Here is a 19,335-nt window from a genome sequence, read left to right on the forward strand (position 1 = left end):
ACTCTATAGTTTACCTACCATTAAAAATACTTTGTTCTCCAATCACAGGATACGTAGAATGCAACAATGCCACACTGCGACTACCAAATAAATTAGGCGACTAGCAGAATAGGTCATAGGCTGAAATTGGTTAGCCTCAACTGGTTAAACTGTTATAAAATAGGAAATAAAGTCATAGAAATCAAAGTCAATTTGCTAAGTGAAAGACGATTTAGGAAGACTGTGGAAGTTGAATAGTTTGCTTGTAATGAATAATCTGAGTAACTATGCTCTGCAATTTCAGTAAAAATACAGCAGTTATTTCAAAGTTACATATTTACTAGAAAGATCTTCAAAATACTTTTTAAAAAGTAAAATGAGCGCTGAACTTTTCTGACATTTACAAAAGTAATTAATTAATATGATTAAGCAAATTAGACTGAGCCAAAGTCTGACTGATTGTAAAGCATGCTGCAAGAGCCACCTGTTTGCTAGAAAGATTAGATACTATGGTGCTGGCAGCTAGAAAAAAAACAGAGAATTATGAAAGATAAGATAGAGAAACTTCTATATATACCAATCTTTGAGATCTCTCTTGTCTAACATGTATCACCAGATTATCTCAGCTTTACCTGATAAAAGAATTGTCCATAAGACATTTTTACGTGGAAAAAAGGCCTACAGATTAAGCTAAAACAAAGGCACTGCTAGCTAGGTCCATAAGAATATTTATGAATCTGATTCCTAATTAGGTACCTCAGCTCCTCTGTGGATCTAGCTAGCCAGTTCCCAAGGTCCAAGAAAATCCTCAACGCTAGCCATCTTCTCCCGAGACTTGCTTTCCTTCACCTTGAGGGCAGCCGTGTATGTTCCTGCTGCATAGATACAATATCTTTGCCCAAGATAACATTTAGCATTTAAGAATCGAACTTCTGGTTAGCAGTAATTGCTATGAGATGCTGTAAAATGTGCAATTATAAGATATTCATCCCTGGCCACCTTTTACAATGTTAAACAAAACTTGAAAACAGAGCAGAGAGATGCTTTCTTGTTATTTTATTATTTTTATAGTTTGTATTAACATGAATCCCCAATCGTGTATGTCGTGGTTTAGCCCAGCAGGCAGCTAAACACCTCACCACCATTCACTCACTCCTCCCTGCCAGTGGGATGGGGGAAAGAATTGGGGAAGGGGGGGAAGTAAGATTTGTTGGTTGAGATAAAGGCAGTTTAATAGGACAGAAAAGGAAGGGAAAATAATAACAACAACAACAACGATAAAATAATATATAAAATAAGTGATGCACAATACAATTGCTTACCACCCGCCAACTGATGCCCAGCCAGTTCCCTAGCAGAGGCCCCCCAGCCAGTTTTCCCCCAGTTTCTATACTGGGCATGATGCCATATGGTATGGAATAGCCCTTTGGCCAGTTTGGGTCAGCTGTCCCGGCTGTGCCGCCTCCCAGCTCCTTGTGCATCTCCAGCCTTCTCAGTGCGTAGAGCATGAGAAGCTGAAAAGTCCTTGACTTAGTGTAAGCACTACTTAGCAACAACTAAAACATCAGTGTGTTATCAACATCAGTCTCATACTAAATCCAAAACATAACACTATACCAGCTACTAGGAAGAAAATTAACTCTGTCCCAGCCGAAATCAGGACAGTGTACCTTATAGTGTCAGGCACTATGTACGCATGGAACAAATCCATCATTTCTGTCCCTAGGAGCCTGCAGGGAAAGTATAAGGGGAGAGACAGCACACCCAGCTTTAAAGGACTTAGAGAAGAGTAGCACTGACAGTACAGCCCACAGCAGAGACCGGCTGCTAGTGTTAGCTCAGGACAGTACTTGATGAGTACTTGATTTACTAATACTTGATAGTTCTTGATTTTGAGATCCGTACTGACCCCTTTACTGTCCTGGCTACAGTGCTATCCATATGGAAATCAGGTAAAATGAGCTTTACTACAAGATCGTCAGCACATGTCCAGATTTGAGCGCAGAGCTCTTCTCCAGGCTCTACAGTAGGCATGTTGAGCTTGTCTTCATGGTTAAGTATGAAAAGACTTCAGAGAACCCACTTGGTATTCAAGTCAGGAAGGAAATGAGGACTGGAGCAGGAGTGTAGACTTTTGTGTTTATAGTGCAGACACAGTAGCTCAACTGTGCTAGTAAATGAGATTGTCCTGTACCAGCACAGGTTCAAAGGTCTTGGAGTCTGGAGAGGGGGCAGGAGATGGAAGAGAATCATTTTCCAAAAGACAAGCCAAAGGAGTAGGTAAAGACATAGAAGAAGAGCAGGATCACAGAAGCCCGGAGGAACAAGATTTTGAGAACAGTTTATGGTTTGGGAGCTAGTCACCAGACTAGGAGAGAAGGGTCATCAGTTCTAAGTTACGTGCGGTTGTATCAATCCCATTAATTTTTTCATGGAAATGATGCCTTAGTGCTCACTCTATGCCCCAGAAATTTAACTGAGGCTAGTACGGTGCCTTGTATATTAGATTACCATCACTAAAATAATACATTGGAACCTGGGGTAATAATGAACTTTGCAAATCCCAATTCCTGCAAAGAGAAAATGCTAACAAATGGACATCTCTGTGAAAACAGAGTGCTGGATATAGAAATTAGCAGACCTGACTGCTAGGTATGCTCAATTAAGAGCATATATTTGGACTTTTCTAGAAATAGGTTTAGTCACGCTCAGCCCTGCTGCTTGTACTATACTTCTGCCATACAGATTAACTAAACACAATATTAAAGATGCAAAAAGCTGTGATTTGAAAGTTCTGACATAAACAGTCCCTGAAAAAGAAGCAAACAGAGCACACATTGTCTATGCCATTTGTGAGCCAGTGGATCTAATGGTTCACTTACTTTACAACCTGCTTTGGAATAATTTGGCACATCTCTAATTTTAACAAGCTTCAGTGGGATTAGATAAAATGCAGACTTTGTTTACATCAATTAACACTCAAAGAAGTACAAAAGAACTTGTTAACTGCATTTATGAACAAAAAGTAACAAAGTGAGAGTTTGTCCAAACGAAGTTACTGTACGACTTGCTCAGATTGGCACAGTTGTCCCTAAAAAACTAAAACCAAAAAACCAACAACTGAACTGCATTTTCAAAGAGGCAGATGTGTATTTTTAATTACATCAGCAGATATAATCTACATTTGCAATAACTGCATTATCAGTTTTGCATACATCAAATTCACAGAAATGACTGCTTTCCTCTACATGCCATGTACACATTCACTGAGTTCAGCGGAAAACCAAAACCATTGCAGCCGAGTTGACAAATACATTGGCCGTTGCTATATTATTATTCCTATTTCCAATTATTTTACCTTGACTGATTATAAGCACATTCTTCTCTACATGCTACAGAGCTGGAAAGAAAATGTGGATGACTTCAAACCCAGCACTAACCATCCTCAGAGATAATAAACGGATACATCATATACTCCTCATAAAAGGTTTGCAAATAGTAAGGGAATTAATAAAGATACAGAGGGGGAAGAAAAAAGCAGGAGGAAGTAAGAGCTAAAGTGAGAGGAGAAAAGTGCACTAGGTAATATACTATACTATATACTGTAGTATATAATATCTATCAGCTACACCTCTGAAAGAGTCAGTCTTTTTGGTGACAAAAATTTTGCCCCCTGTATCGCATCATTACCATAGATCTCTGTGTGTTCAAATCTCTAAGTAACACAAGAGATACCTCCAGAAGTTGCTGGGTTTGTAACTCCCTCAGGATCAGCCACTTCTAAGGAAGCTTTCTGTTTCCTGCTCAGGTGGGGAGCAACATGCTGCAGTCTTTCCCCTCTATCTTTTGCCAATATTAGCTCAGGGATTCATAAAACAATGTTGACACAATATCACAATGTTCCTAATTACGTTTTGCCTTTAGCCAAGAGGCCTGGACACTATATAAACACATTTTTGCTACTCTAATGGCATGCCATTTTAATTAGAAGTGATGCCCCAAAACGACAGAATTGAGCTGCTCGCACGCGCTGTCGCTGGTGGGAGCACCGGCCGGTCAATACCGTGTTTCCCGGTCCTGCGATACTGCAACTTCTCCCTCCTAATATGACAAAATTAATTCTTTCAACCTGATAACAAGGCTGGTACTATACTAACAATGATAAAAGGTGGCTCTGCTGGAACAGCCTGGCGTACTCGAGCATTTCAGATCAAAGGTCTATTGAACTGCAACAAGAGATAGAATCAATTTCTTCAACTGTTTCTGCATTTCTAAACTTGCAACAGTGCATTGCAGAGCATGACTTAACGAAGCTCAGACGAGCGGTGCCGTGGGGCGGCCAGCCCTGCTCCAGCTGCGAGACCTCGCAGAGAGCTCTCCCGACCCGGGAAGCTGGCCGCTGGCTGGAGACAGCTTCACGCTTTGGCGTCCGAGGACGGTCAGGACGGAGATCGCTCATTTAGCCACAGCTAAGAGGAAGCAGCACGCACAGACGGAAACGTGCAGTTGACTATACGGATTGACTAAGCCGTACAAATCTCAGTGTTCTCTCACCCTGAACTCCGGTTATGCCCTCTGCCCGCTTAACTCCACCGTGCTGCCGTTTCAAAAGCTGCGCTGATTAACTGCAACGGTTGTGCCAACGGAGAAGCAAGGAAACAGTCTTTAATCAACGGGGCCACACTAGCTGTATCGCAAACATCATTCCTTAAGGTAGGGATACTAAGTGAAAGAAATTTTATTAATTATTTTTTAAGGAAATAGAACAAAAGACAATTCAAGAGCAAGAGGAATTACATGACATCAAATGTAGCTCAGACACAACTGATGTATTTTTTCTTTTTTAATAAAGAGTGAGAATTTTAGAAAGTAACAGGAAGGGAAATGTTCCTCTAAAGTGAAGAAAAACAGGCTAAGTAAAAAAACAAATATAGTTTTAAGCAAAGTTATGGCATTACTGGTATCACGTTTTAAAGGAAGTGTCGTGAATATCACGTAGACCAACAAGCACGCTGGAACCTGGAGTCTTTTTCCTAGTAACGACCACCCAACAAGCAGCAGTTACTGAAACTGTGACAGCCCAGGAAAAGAGCCATGCACACACTTAATATTGAAGTATCTGAGCTCATAGAGGCTACTAGATATAGCCCATAAGTGTGGACATAGATATCTAGGTGTATCAGAGACACCTGACTCCAAACTGCTCTCTAAACAAGACCGACTATGAATGCAGAATATCAGAGCACAAATAGATAAATTCCTGATAGGTATCCAAACCCTGGACAATCTAATAGCAGCTTATCATTGATTGCATGCTACACAACAATTTTGGTTTTGTTTTCCATTAGCAAACACCTCAAATTACATGAAAGGGAGAAAATGTTCCCTAGATACAAACATTAAATATTTATCAGCCTTATGTCTGCTCAGTCACCACTCCTCTAAAAAAGTCCATTAATTAAATACTTTAGAAACGATTAAAACACTTCTTTAGAACTTATTGGCACCTGTTAATTCACTGACCCTATGAAGCTATGGCAGTAAATGTCTCGTTTGATTGCTTCTGTTACCAATAAGTCAGCAGCTTAAAGACAAAGGAGACATGATGCAACTTCATGTACCACAACATTGCCTTAAAACACAAAAGCCAGTATCTAGAGGCAGAGAAACAGAACATTTATGTAGACAGGGCAGCACAAATAATCTATTTAACCTAATCTTTTAATTACAGGAAACATCTCGTAGCAAGACATACAAGAGCAATGAAATGACCCAGAGCTAGAAATCAAGATGATATATTTGTGCATGTGAAAGTAACACCAGCAGAATTCATAAAAGAAAACCTCCTTGGGCATTATTATCTTTCCATCAGGATATACTGTCATCACATTGAGAACAGGAGAAAAATTGCTTAAAATATGTTATTAAAATACAAAAATGTAAAATAGAGGGCAAAGGAAAAGAAAACAAGAGTAGAGAAAGGTAAAATTAGAGGGGAAAAAATGCAGGTGAAAAGAAATCTTCATTTGAATAAAAAAGGAGCATCTTGGGGGGGGGGGGAGGAAAGAAATAAGGGACAGACCCTAATAGCTTGACATAGCACAGCACCTACTCTACAGAAGCTGCAATGATTTGGGTGTCATTATTTATTCAGTAATGCACTATTCAGCAGAGAGGGGCGTTCAAATCTGGCCCTGCTTGGGCAGTATGCAAATCTTCTCCCACTCCTCTGCAAGCTTTTAAGGATAGCTGGCAGAGAGTCCCCTGAAGAGTCCTGGCAATGCCACACTCTGCGGTGGGAAACGAGCATCTTGCAAAGAACCCCTGAGATCCTCCTACCCCCTCAAATCTGCGCAAGTGGAGAAGTGTTGCCTGGAAGGGGGAGTGAGACAGAACGTGTGTGCAGGAGAGGGAGTGAAAATAATACTAGTAATTATAAGAGAGTCCTGAAATACGAGGAGATGGAGATAATAATTGACCCTTTAAAAAAAAAAAAAAGAAGAATTGTACACTCCTCTCTATATAATATTTTCTCCTTTCCCATTTGTGATATTCTGACCCTTTGTTCAGATCTTTTACCTTGCTACATCTAAGTTATTACCGAATATTTGAAAAAATTGGCTTCCCTTCCTTTGATCTTCTACTATTGGATTACATTCTTCCTACGCCCTGTACACAGTTCTTCACTCCCACATTTATTTTCCCCATTTCTTTGTTTACATTCAATTTTACCATATTTCTTCACACTTTTCTACATGGGTAAAGTCTAAGTTATGTTCCAACACACATTACTCGTTCTTATGCCTTACTTTGCACTTTTTAACTGATCATGTAGAATATTTGTTTCCAGAATGACAATGAGAAAAAAAAAAAAAAAAGAAAAATATATGCAATGGTGAAAACATGTTCCTTTTCACTCCAGCTGCAGCCTTAGCTGAATTGCACTGCCATTGTTTTCCAACAGAACTTGCATTTCCAAACTTGGGAATTCCCATCAGTCTGTTTGACAGAATTTTCCTGTTTTTTCTCAGAAGGTGTGCATTTTTCAAATGCCAGTAACATACCACTACAGAATTTCCCAGGAGTAACAGCTTGGTTTGAGGGACTCTTATTCAAAAGCCTTAGTTCCAAAAAAGCCATTTGAAACAGAAGAATCAAAACTGATTATTTACATTCTATAAATCAAAACAAAACTATAACCAATGCATTTCAAAATATTGCTATAATTATTTTCTACAGGCTGATAAATTGCTGGACATCCTTTCTTGAGCACTGGTTGGCAATTCTGTGAGCACTAAACAAAATGTTTATTTAATTTTAGATTGTGAATATAATTATTAAAAGTGTGATTCCAAATCCAAATCATAAAAAAAAAAAAAAAAAAGAATACACAGGGGGAAAAAAAGAGGGGGGCATATTTCAGCTCCATTACAGGGTTTTTCCATCGCTGTCTATGGAAGGGGTGAGAGGCACTTGCCCCAGGGTGTAACTGGCTGACTCTGCCCCGAGGGGTGGCAGAGCCCAGCCCCAGCAGGAGCAGAGCAGCCCAAGGCAGGTGACAAAGCTCAAGGCCACAGCACTGTCCGCTATGCCAGTTTGGGGCTAAGAAGCTACAAAACTCAGGAAATCTCTCTCAACAATCCTGACTCCATTCCCTAATATATATTAAAATGACAGACATGTAAAAATGTATTTCCCCCACTTTTCTCAGCATGTTTAGAAGAGAATCCATGTCTTACTCGAAAAGATAGGGATTATTTTGGACTTGGTGATCTTAAAGGTCTTTTCCAACCTAAACAATTCTATGATTCTATGTTTTTCTGAATAAAGTGTATTTTTTCTTTATAATCTGTGCACCATGACCTTTCTTTCTCCTACACTAGAAGCCAGTGGATGTTATAAGCTGTGAATAGCTGTAATAGAGTATTCCAAGTATGGAGGAAGAGTTCTTGTCTCTGACTCCCACATCCACACCCGAGAGTTTCCTTTTGTGGCCTCTCAAACACGTGGCTTGGGCTGTGCTAGCCGAGGACTGCCTCGCACAGACTCTGCCCTATCAGCTCATAAGCACAAGAGAGGAATATAAGCATGGTGCTATATATACCTGCACAAATGCATAAGAACTACCCCTGGTGTAAATCAGGAGAGTTTGGGTGAAGGCAGTGTATTAATATCAACAGAGGTAGGTCTTGTTACCCTCAGTCAAAATTCAACCTGTACGGTCTATAGCAGGTAGCCGTGTATCATGATAAAATACAGATGGGCTGTGAATGGACTTTGCTACCATAACTAGAGACAAGTAAAAAACCACTCAATCCATCGTACATTGATTCAAGTGCTGCAGGATGGGGTATTGAAATGGATAGATATTTGCTATTTCAATCTCTTGCTCCACAACACCTGCTTTGTGTCTCCTTTTAACTTTACCACACATGAATGATGTTTCTGAATTAATTCAAGAGATCTCTGTACAGCCCATGATTAAAAAAATATTCATTTGTCATTGTTTTTCAGCAGTAGTAGTGGTCAAAGCACAAGCCTGCTTAGTCTGTCTGAGAGTTGGGCATTTGGTGGTAACAGGGTACTTCAACAGTTCAGGTTAAAAAGCGTATCATTCACTTAACTATGCAGTATCAATGCAATTCATCTCAGTCCATAACAGATGACATGTTCAATAGAATATGTAAAGTATGCCTCCACCTAGTGATGACTATGTACAAATAATAGAAAATAATAATAATTCTATTACTTTAGAGAATCTTAGTAATTGGCTCCCATTTTCATAAATTAAAATGTGCTCTCATACAAATATTGACTTATACAAATGCATACTTTCCCTCCTGGAAAATTAGTCAAAAGCTCAATCTGTAAAAGTTTACCTGCAGACTCTGACTTGGGGGTCAGGAACTGAACACCTTCTAGGTTTCAAGTATATTAAAATTTTAAATAATAATGTATCTGTAACAATCATGACTATTATCAGAAAAAGAAAACAAAGGAAGGCTGACGGAAGTGCTGTGGATTTTAAGTGTTAAAATCATGTGATAATTTAAGTTAGATAGTCTATTTTTAAATGAAATGGTAAGCAAACCACATCTCCTCTTTGCAACTTTGTTTGCCAAATAAAATATTTACTAAGCTTCTTGGATGATCACCCTGTTTTACAGATGCAACTGCAGATGTAATTACATGAAATTCCTAGGAATTTATTCACCCCAAATAGGAGAAAAGGCAATGAAAGGAAAAATGAAAAAAATAAACTAAAAAAAAAAAAAAAGAAACCACACCAGAATTCAAGCAATCCAGCCTCTAAACTCAAACTCAAGTTTTTAACAACTCTCATAATCCATATAAAAATACTCTATAAATGGGATCAATTGGAGGTGCATCCTTAAAATCAATAAACTCGAGGAGGAGGTTTGAAAAGCCAGGGTCCCCTGTGGAAAATGTTCTTCTGGGGTTTCCCTTTCATTTGTAGCATCTGGGAACTACCTTAAATGTCTTCTCAGGCTGACTACGCTTGTATTACCATTTCAAAAAGTCTCCTCATCCCATTAGTGGTCCATGAATCACAGCCTAAGAATGACTGCCCTGCTGAAAACCGAGAGGTATATTATCTAAAAGAGAGGGCAGGTCACTATTTGCATTTCTCCCCTTGCATTCAAGTTGCCTGCCATTGTCCATTTTAACACCCTGAAACATCCAAAATCATCTTCTCCCCAAAGAATGTCAGCGGTAGAAATCACTCCTACACAAAAAATGAGAATCCCTACCGTATCGTCTGGCATCCCTTTGCACAGAAATGCGAGGTGCTGCCTTTCAGAGAGAGGACAGCCAAGGCTCGCCGTGCCCAGCCAACTTTAAATATCTGCCTCGCTCATTAAAGAGAAACACAAAAATGGAGTAAAGTGACTTAGCCAAGATTTTAAAAAATGTAGTGGCTGAATACAGAAATACCAGCACCAAACATGTAAACAAGTCAGATTTGATTATCTCTGAGTGAGTTCATTTAGGATTCATTTTTCTCTTTGTTTTTTCAAGAGTTTGATAAATTAAGGGAACACGTGCAATGTTTGGGCATATATCAAGACAATTTTTTTTTAATATTAACTTACATAAGAAAGCTGCAAAAATCATAATGCTTTTAAATTAATTTAGCTGTTTTGACTCAGGAGAACCACAAAACCTTAAAGTACTAAAGAATCAGGAAAGGCAGGCTCCTTTCACATTTCTGCACTCCCTTTCAGCTGTTGATTGCCAGGTCTATGAAAATACCATTTTCCCCCCTTTTTATGAGTACACAAAACACAGCACCAAAGGCCTCGCATCAGAGGGCTTTATCAAGTTCACCAAACTGGATATCTGTAGCAATAATTCTCATTACGTGCTTTATCTTGAACGAGCCCGTCCTTACCAAGCTATTTACCCTTTCCCTATCAGCCCCGCCGATCAGAAGATAATCACCATTTTAAAACATAAAACTACTACCGCATGCATAATTTAGAGAACACAGGTTTACGGCAGCACTATTCTTTCCTAGAAGCAGGCATTACCTCATTTAGCAACCAGCTAAAATAAGTGTTAATAGTATGAACTGTTTGGCCGGGCACCAATTTTTGCCGAAAGATGCTTAAAAACTGCTCCCTGGCGTGATGCTGGGTGCCAAGTGACCTGCACCACTGTCCTCTGCAGAGTTGGTCCTCCTCGGGGAAAGGCACGGCCCCGGTGGCATTGGCCAGCCCGGATAGCCCTGGCCTCCTTCGCTGCCCGCAACGCTGCCCGCAACGCTGCCCGCGCCGGCTCGTGCGCTGCCCACGAGATGGCAGCAATATGTTTATGAATAATGCAGCAAGAGGCTGCAGCCCACTGCCATTTCGCATGCGAGCCGCAGAACGCGACTCGCTTCTTCAGCTGTAAAAAAAAAAAAAAAAAAAAAAAAAAGAACCAACACAACCCTCTGTGAATTCAGCCGAAAAACGATGGAAGAATAAGCAGCTCCGCTGTCACGCTTTGCTCATGGGTAAGCTGCCCGGATTGCTTTTTCGTAAGGTTCGGTGTTATCCGAGGCACAAGGTGCTTCTTGTGCACTCACATATTTGTCCAGGCCCTTATGCTCAGCCGTGCTTCTGTCCCTGACAAAATTATTTCACATGCACATTAAGCATTAACTGCTGTTATGTTTTATTTTTGCAACACAGAAAATGCCTGTGGCTTGAAATAAATATTTTCTTTTCTGATGGACAAATAACATCTGCACTTCTGAAAGCTGCAGCGTAGCTGTCAAAAGCTAAGAGATTCATATAATTTCTTAAGAAGCACATGTGTATGAGCATACACAGACACTCATACCTATCAGAGTCACTCACACATCAGCACTTACATCCGTCAAAAGATGGGCTCTTAAAAAAGTGCGGTGAGCTATTATAATAATCATTTTTAGCAGACAGACATCTATGTACACATCATGTCAGATTTGGAGAATATGGGTTGTGGGTTTTTTAAAATCAGCCTGATCTTCACAGAAAACTTAGGTTTGCTTTTCAATCGGATTTTGGAGTTCTCTGGGATTTCGTGAGCCCCCGAGCTCTGCTGTGTTATAGGAGCTGGTTGCCCGGATATTTCATGGCCTGCAGCGAATGCCACAGTAGAGGTGACCTGCAGCGTTGCAGGCAGCATCACCACGGCACCATGCCCGTAGCAGCTCTTCCTTCATCCAGACTTTCAAGCCTTTTCAAGACCTCCACGAGTTGTTGAAGTTACACTTCTCAAGCAATTTTTTTCCAACATGGTGAAATTTTCATGAAATTTTTCATGGGACAATAATTAGAAGAAAAGGAACTGTCTAGCTAAGATGATGTTTAGCTACAAATCAACTAAAGTTTTGTTGAAAATTTTGAATCTTCAGTATTCAAGTAGCCAGGTACGACAAAGTGTTGCTTATCAGGAGTGGACTTCACTATTTCTGAAAAGTAATAACTTTCACATTATCAGTAAAATGGTGACTAGTATTTTAGGGGTTTTTTAATTTAAAAAAAACCAAAAAAACAAAAAAAAGCAAAAAACAACTATTGTCCTGATTTTGTAGTCACAAAATACACGAGGCCTTTGCTGACACCACTGAGGGTTTTGTGTTACCCCAAAGCAGAAACAGGAACCACAGAAAGTGAGAGAAAGATATTACCTATAACTTTGTAGCAGTTCTACCTTAACTGCTCAGCTTGTCAGTTTTAAGAATAAATTTGCTGTTCCTCGAAACGCTTGAAACTCTGTTATAGAGGTTGAATATACAGAATTTCAAGGAACCTCTCCATTAGAGAGGCTGAAGACTCAGTTTCCCAAACCCTTTAAATGCACACCAATGTCAAAGTCGAGTGTCTTCCTGCTAACACCTTGTCTATTTTCAAACTGTATATAGTTTGAAACATAAAGTACATACATTTTGGTACATATTATAAAAATGTTATAAAAAGATGTTATAAAAGTATTATAAAAAATTTCTCGTTTTCTTTAAGGTGTCACTGGTCTTATGCATATGAAATCCAAGCTTTTACAGTTTATATGTTCCTGTTATTAGGTCTAAAGCTTTTGCTGTCACTGTTTGTATCACAGGAGTAATGAAACGTGTCCCTCTTTCCATCACTTTTTTGAGGGGGAAGCTGGCTTTATTACCTGGCATTCCTTAAAACATGAATCACATCAAGTATCTTTGTGTCCATGTTTACAAAGTAATCTGAATCTCATTTCACTCTCAATATACTGTCTTTGGCCTAATGTGGGTAACATCAAATCTAAGAGTGAAACACTGGTGACAGAAGGCAAACACGCTCATTCACCCAGGATGGCGAAAGCCTGACCATTGCTCACCCAGAACTTTTGAAATGAGGGTGAAACTGTATATCCCATAGCTTATATGCATGCCCCAGTTACCAGGCTCTTGCTTATTCTGGACTAGATGAGGATGATCTTCTTTCTCAGCTAGTGCTTCTACCTATTGCGTTCTTTAATAACCGGGAACACCTCCTTGGGTCTCAGGAGCAGCTACTGTCAGCACAGGTAAACTGATTACATTTAAATCTGCCCTTTTCATACACACAATAATAATAATAATAATAATAATAATAATAATAATAATAATAATAATAATAATAATAAATTACCAAGCGTCTCTAAATGTCTCTCCTCTTAACGTCTCTCCTTTTTATCGTCTTAAAATGTCATGTTAAAGTCTTTAGGAGGCAAAGTGACTTCTCAACTGTATAATGTTTAGAATGTATATTGTGTGCAATTTTCTCTTTTCGGCAAAACTTTCCCCACGATCAAGGATATTTTTCTTCTTACGCTCTGTCTCTCTCTCATTTTTCTTTTTTAAATCAACAATAAAAATTTGGCATAAAGATATGCAATGAAAACACAGCTCTACTGCCATTACTTGCATAAGATCCTGCTCATTTTTGCATGCTAAGAGCACTACTGTAACAGTAGATTCCAAAAGCAAAGGTCATGATCTGAACTGCTTGACACCCCAGAAAATTTGGGGACTCAAGAAAGGCAATGAACTACAGAAAGCATAGTTTCATTTGTAGCTTCTGGTTTAAACGAAATTAAAATATAATAGGCAATTAATAAAGAGCATATTTTTCAACAGATGTAAATCAGAAGTGATTCCAAAAATGTCCACAGAGGTACACTATTATAAAAGTAGTCAGGTCCCAGAATCCTGAAATAAGTATAAAAGCTGTATATTTAAAATGTATGTTCAAAGCTGTATATTTAAAGTTCAAGTGAGTTGCACTCCAGTGCTTCCTCTAGAGAGATCATGGAAAAGAAAATGATCCCTCCCATGGCAAAAAGCGGTGACTTAAAACATTCCTGGGAGTCATCCAGATACTATACTGATCCTACAGTATGTAGAACAAAATAGCTTATCATTCAGATTATGCTCTTGGACAAAGCTGGAGAGCTTCAAGGATGAGGGAGTTACCCTAGATCAGCGCCATAAATGTTATTATATATGAAACAGCTGCAAGATAAATTCTTTCATATTACACATAGGTACAGTTGTACTTTCAGCTGTCTCACTGTTGAAATACTGTACGTCTTACACAGATTTCTCTTTTTGTAAAATAAAATTCTTAGTTGCGTATGAATGAGTAGCCCCTCACAGCTGCAGTGTATTGAAACAAAAACCAATGTCACACCAGATCTGTGGCAAGAGCCAGGGCATCGAACTCCAGAAATTCTTCATATGAAACCTTCCTAAAAAATGAACTTGGTAAACAGGGAAAAAATATTACTAAAGAAACTAAAAAGTGTCTGTTAGTTAAATGAATAGTGCTATTAAGAGAACAAAGCAGCTTCACCGATTCATAAATATGCTGCTCGTGACCTTTTTTTGCACTCCTCACCTCTCTCTTATTTTTCCTTTTCTTTTTTGAATCATCTGAGAGAAATATTCCAAAACCTCTTCAAGGAAATAGTCTACAGCCACAAGACTTTGTGCTAATGAAGCTCCAGAATTATGAAGCCAGAGGTCAAGAGCACGTCTCCACGACGTCTGGGCTGAATTTGAAATGGAAAGGGCTGCTTGAATTAGAGTAGAGGATGAGTAAAGCGGGGGAAAGAATAAACTCCAGCTGAAAAGTTTGCTCGAAGCAGAAGACATTGAATATTGAGAAAATCTGTAAACTAAACTAGTTACTGGTGTCTCAGCAGCCGTATTAGTACTGACTGAAAAGCAGCCCATCATGTTATTTTATTTTTTGATAACCTGCACCAAGATGCACCTACCCAGTATCAAACGAAGCCAAATAAAGGAAAGAGGAGAACGACAGAGTGACATAGGCGCTGTTTCTGTTCCAGTTGCTGACTGACAACACTGCCATCCCTTAACATGGTTTTATTTAGTTATTACAACCATCTCTCTGTAAATGACACTTAGGATTATTTAAGATTATGTTGTAATCCTTTTAATCCTCAGTGCTTTAAATTTCAGGCTAAACACCAAAGAGCAAACTAGCACTTAGCAGAAATATTTAAAGCATGTGATTTGAACATAAATCTTCTTTTATTCACCACTCCTCTGATGAAGACCTCGTGTATCGTGTCATTCAGCCAGTGAGAATAAACAGCACGGTATCATCTCACTACAAACTGCTACGTTTCCCCAGATCATGTGAAGCTCTTTCTAACCAGCTCTTTTCCTTGGTGCTAGCTATATCATCAATAAAATAAACGAAGGAAAATCAGAAGGTTATCTTGTATAAGATGTGCGTATTTTCAGTTACTATTAAGGAAAACTTGAAAAAACCCCCACGTAATATGTTCATCAAGAACAGAAATAAATTGCATGCACAAATTGGATAGTGTGAGAGACAGATCAGACTTATCCTGTTAAACAGGGAGTAGCTCAATTAAAATGAGTGGAGTAACACTGCTGAAAACCTCATGATCAAGACCAGAAACCCAAATCTTCCTGCCTGAATATCATTTACTTGCAGTTTCCTCTTTTCTTTTTTTCCTGCATCGATCATGTTTCCAATTAGTTTTCTTTATGATACTCCTATACTCCATCTTCTTGTTACCATCCATTAACTGTCATATGCTTAGATTTTAAATTCAAGATTTCCTTCTTTTTCTTCAAACCAAAATCTCAATAGTCATTTTCTATTTCTGATCTATAATTCATGAACTCAAATTGAGCACCCAGGCTAAATCAAACTCAAAATTCTGCATCTAGTCCTAGTACAACACACATTAGCAGAAAGCAACCATTGCTCTGTTTGATTCAGAAAAGAATGTTTTATTATTCAGAAAGTAATGAAATAAAAACCCACCAACTAAGCTTTGTTGCCATGCTTTGAAGATATAATCATACTTATTTCTGATCATTTCAGAGTTAGGCAGCTAATGTACTTAATCAAATAGCAATGCAATGCATCTGTATTTAGGTCGCACCAAAAAAAAGTTAAAAAAAATTACTCATGTTCTTTTCATTTGAACAAATCTATGAATAAGTAGACATATATTATCAATCTTATTCCCACCCACTAGGGATAAGTAGATCATCAGAAGTGTTTCCTGAAATATTCAGTATCCAGGTACAAACTGACCTCTCCGCTTTCGAACTCGCCTTGGATTGCCTCCAGACTATCTCATAAATCTTCGCTCTCTCTCTAGTCCCCTTCCCACTCTATCTGCTCATGTAGCACCAGTCTCGTTCAGTCCTTTCCTTTCCCAAAATGTCACCACTACTGATGCCAAAGCCTTCTCCTCTTTCGCTCTTACCATCTGGCATAATCTTCTTGTAGCTCTCTGTCTAAACAATGCTCCATCCCTTTTCAAAATGTGTCTTAACATATGTCCTTCCTCCCATGCTTTTACTTCTTAATGTCTCTCCCACTCACTTATTGGCTTGATGAAGACATGTTTTAATGGGTTCAAACAGTAGTGCATGAGTTTCCTTTCTCACATTATTCTGATTCAGTGGAGTTACACCTCACACTAACAGAAGTGAGAAGAAAATGCATTGCAAAGGCTTCGTACAACTAATTTGGTAAATCAATAACAGAGCTTCATTTGTCTTTACATTGGAAATATATTAGCTGCAATGAATCACCACTCCAATATGCATTTCCAAACAGAAATTTTGCTTACTGTAAAATGAGAAATAAACCCTAGAAGCTCAGAAGACCTGTCAGTGTGCTCAGGGGGCTGCAGGAGTGAAGGCTAAGGTTGTACTTAATCACATTCCAAGTGAAAAAGCTGATGATTGACAGCAAAACCAAAATATTTATTCTAAAAATACCTAGGAAATGACAAAGCTCCAAGTGTTGTCTCAAGACAACCTGAAGGATGTGGGGGGTATAGAAGCATAAGTCTCACTGTCTTGAGGAAGAGGGATATTTCTAAATATTGCATGCGCTTTAGAAAGATGTCTAGAAAAATAAACCTTGAAAAAGTCTCTGTAACACCCAGTTGACCCAAAGAGGTTTCTTTTCAAGAAGCCATGTACAGTCCCTTAGGGTTTTTTTGTGTGTGGTGGGTTTTTTTTCTTAAACCCCAGACACAAGCGCAGTTGGTTCCTCCAGTGGTGATGATACCAAAGGACTATCTGGTAACTAACAGTATCCTGACCCTGACATGTTCCCTTCTGCGTCTCTCCTCCCTCTATTGTTTGTATTGTTAAAAATTCTTAATGTTAGAAGTCTGGGAAACAACTCAGTTCATAGAGAATAATATTTTGATGTGGCTTGATGCAACTTTTAGTGAAAAAAAGAAAGAAAAAAAAAAAAGAGGAAAAAAACCCCCCAACTTTCTACTGATATTCATGGGAGCTGGATTAAGTCCAAAACGTGGAGATGTTGCAATAAACTATTTTAGGCCCTAGATCCTGGAATGTTAACCTTGCAGTAACGCTTTTCTCATCCTTTCATCTTCTTGGGCCTTGATCCTCCCTTTCAATTCAATGGGATTTAGATGAAGTAATTAAATAATATTATTTTCCATCAATGAAGAATAGTCCTATGAGAAATACATGTCCTTCTATGCTGGCCCTGACAGAGGCAAGCTTTTAAAATCCTCCCCTCCCCTTCCAGAAATGAACCTGGGTCATCACCGTCTGAGGACTCTGAACAGCAATAAAAATAAACAGAGTAACCGCACTGTGTTGGAGCAATGCTTGTATAAGCAGTTTGAAGAAGTTGTGTTTATGGAAGTCCTTTAGGTCAAGATTCTAGGCCTGAACCCAAAGCAATTACCTACTAAGTTTTAAAAACAAATTGAATATAGAGCATTAATCAATAAATCAACAGGTTCTCAAGTGTTTAGGAAACTCAGTCATCAGAAATCCTTCTCTTAGAAAAACAGTAAACTGATACTTGATAAAATGTTACACTCCTGTATTGGTAAGAAAAATGCTGTATTAAATCAGTCTCTAGTTATTAAAACCAAGGAAATAAAACCTACCTCTTAACTTAACAGAGTATGTACTCGAATGAGCAATGAAATGCATGCGTTGCCTCTTACCTGAAAGACATTCTTTCTGCTGGATTTCTCTGAGGTCCACTCAATGCGAGCACCACACAAATCCACACACTCAGGTTTATATCCTGGTTTCTGGAAAGAAAAAAAAAAAAAAAAAATCAACCATGAATATGGCCTGACTTTTCACAAATGGGGACAGTTATCAGATAAAACAAGAATAGATCAAGTTCAAGTGACAGATTCTTGTAGCACAGCTGCTGGTATTACTGAAAAGAGTTCATTACTCCCTGGTGTTATTAAATAACCACTCCTGAGGTGTCTTAACTCAGAAATAAGGTTCTTATACTAGATACATAATTTTAAAAATAATTAGATGGTTTAAAAAGCAGTCTAATATATCATACAATAGATCAAAACACAAATGCATACACATTGACCAGATATTTTAAATGCTTACTTCGCAAAACCTCTTGAAAAGCCATTGGGTTTAAAGATGAAGTTTTGTGGGTTTTCCAAATGCAAATTTAAACTGTTGCAGCTGGAAAGGACAGAAATTAGACAAGGACATACATCATATCTGTAGGACAAGCTATCTCCTTTCTCCAAACCAATTATCATTTCTAGCTCCTAAAAAAAAAAAAGGTTTCGAGGGCATGCGTGACACCCAGAAAGAGCTCAACACTAGGGTAGCTCCACACAGTCTGCTACTTCGCAATGTCAGTCCGTGCATCCCGGAGTGACACAGCTCTGCCTCCCCAGCTCCTCCGTATGGATGCAAATAATTCAAAGAGCAGATTTGTGTACTTGTATCATTTATGTTGCTGGGAGTTGGTGTAAAGCACAAAAATCCTCATTTGCCATCTAAGCTGCTTCTCCAGGGACTCTGCCTGTGCAGCAGTTCTGGCAAAGCCCATGTAGTTTAGAGTAGCCTTTGTAGATTAGGTTACTGCACATCCCAGACAACAATAAAAATACTGCTGTTAACAGTATAAAGCACTAATAAGTCCCTTTTGGGTGAGATATGGAGTAATATCCACGTAACATAATTAATCAGCTTGATGCACCTTTTTCACTCTGTTGTTCTTAAGCCATTTAACCTTAAAAATGGCAATGGTGAGAAAGAAAACAAACTTAATAGAAGTTAACAGTGGCCAGTCCAGCATCAACCACATAATCACCTTTCCAAAGATTGCTCACTGAATTTCTCTGATGTTGTTATTAAAGGCTAAAAAAATGTGTGTTCCCCAGGGTGCTTTTGAGATGGGTAGAAAAGGATCTGTTTAGGTTAAAAGCAGCAGAGTAAGATATCCTGGTCAAGCAATTTTCAGCCAGAGTCTCCAGCAGTTTTCAGGACTGGAGTTGTAATTATGTTCT

The 19,335-nt window shown here is 38.8% G+C and overlaps 1 protein-coding gene across 1 annotated transcript in view; it reads right to left on the reverse strand.

The window, feature by feature from the left end:
* The window catches only part of ARHGAP15 (Rho GTPase activating protein 15), a 331,003-nt gene that overhangs the window by 251,296 nt on the left and 60,372 nt on the right, over positions 1-19,335 (reverse strand). Inside the window, exon 6 of the mRNA XM_072874181.1 lies at positions 18,004-18,093. Within this exon, the coding sequence (XP_072730282.1) occupies positions 18,004-18,093 (90 nt within the window). The remainder of the gene's footprint in view (positions 1-18,003; positions 18,094-19,335) is intronic.

The sequence above is a fragment of the Ciconia boyciana genome, chromosome 10 (genome assembly GCF_034638445.1).
Source record: "Ciconia boyciana chromosome 10, ASM3463844v1, whole genome shotgun sequence".
Classification (NCBI taxonomy): domain Eukaryota; kingdom Metazoa; phylum Chordata; class Aves; order Ciconiiformes; family Ciconiidae; genus Ciconia; species Ciconia boyciana.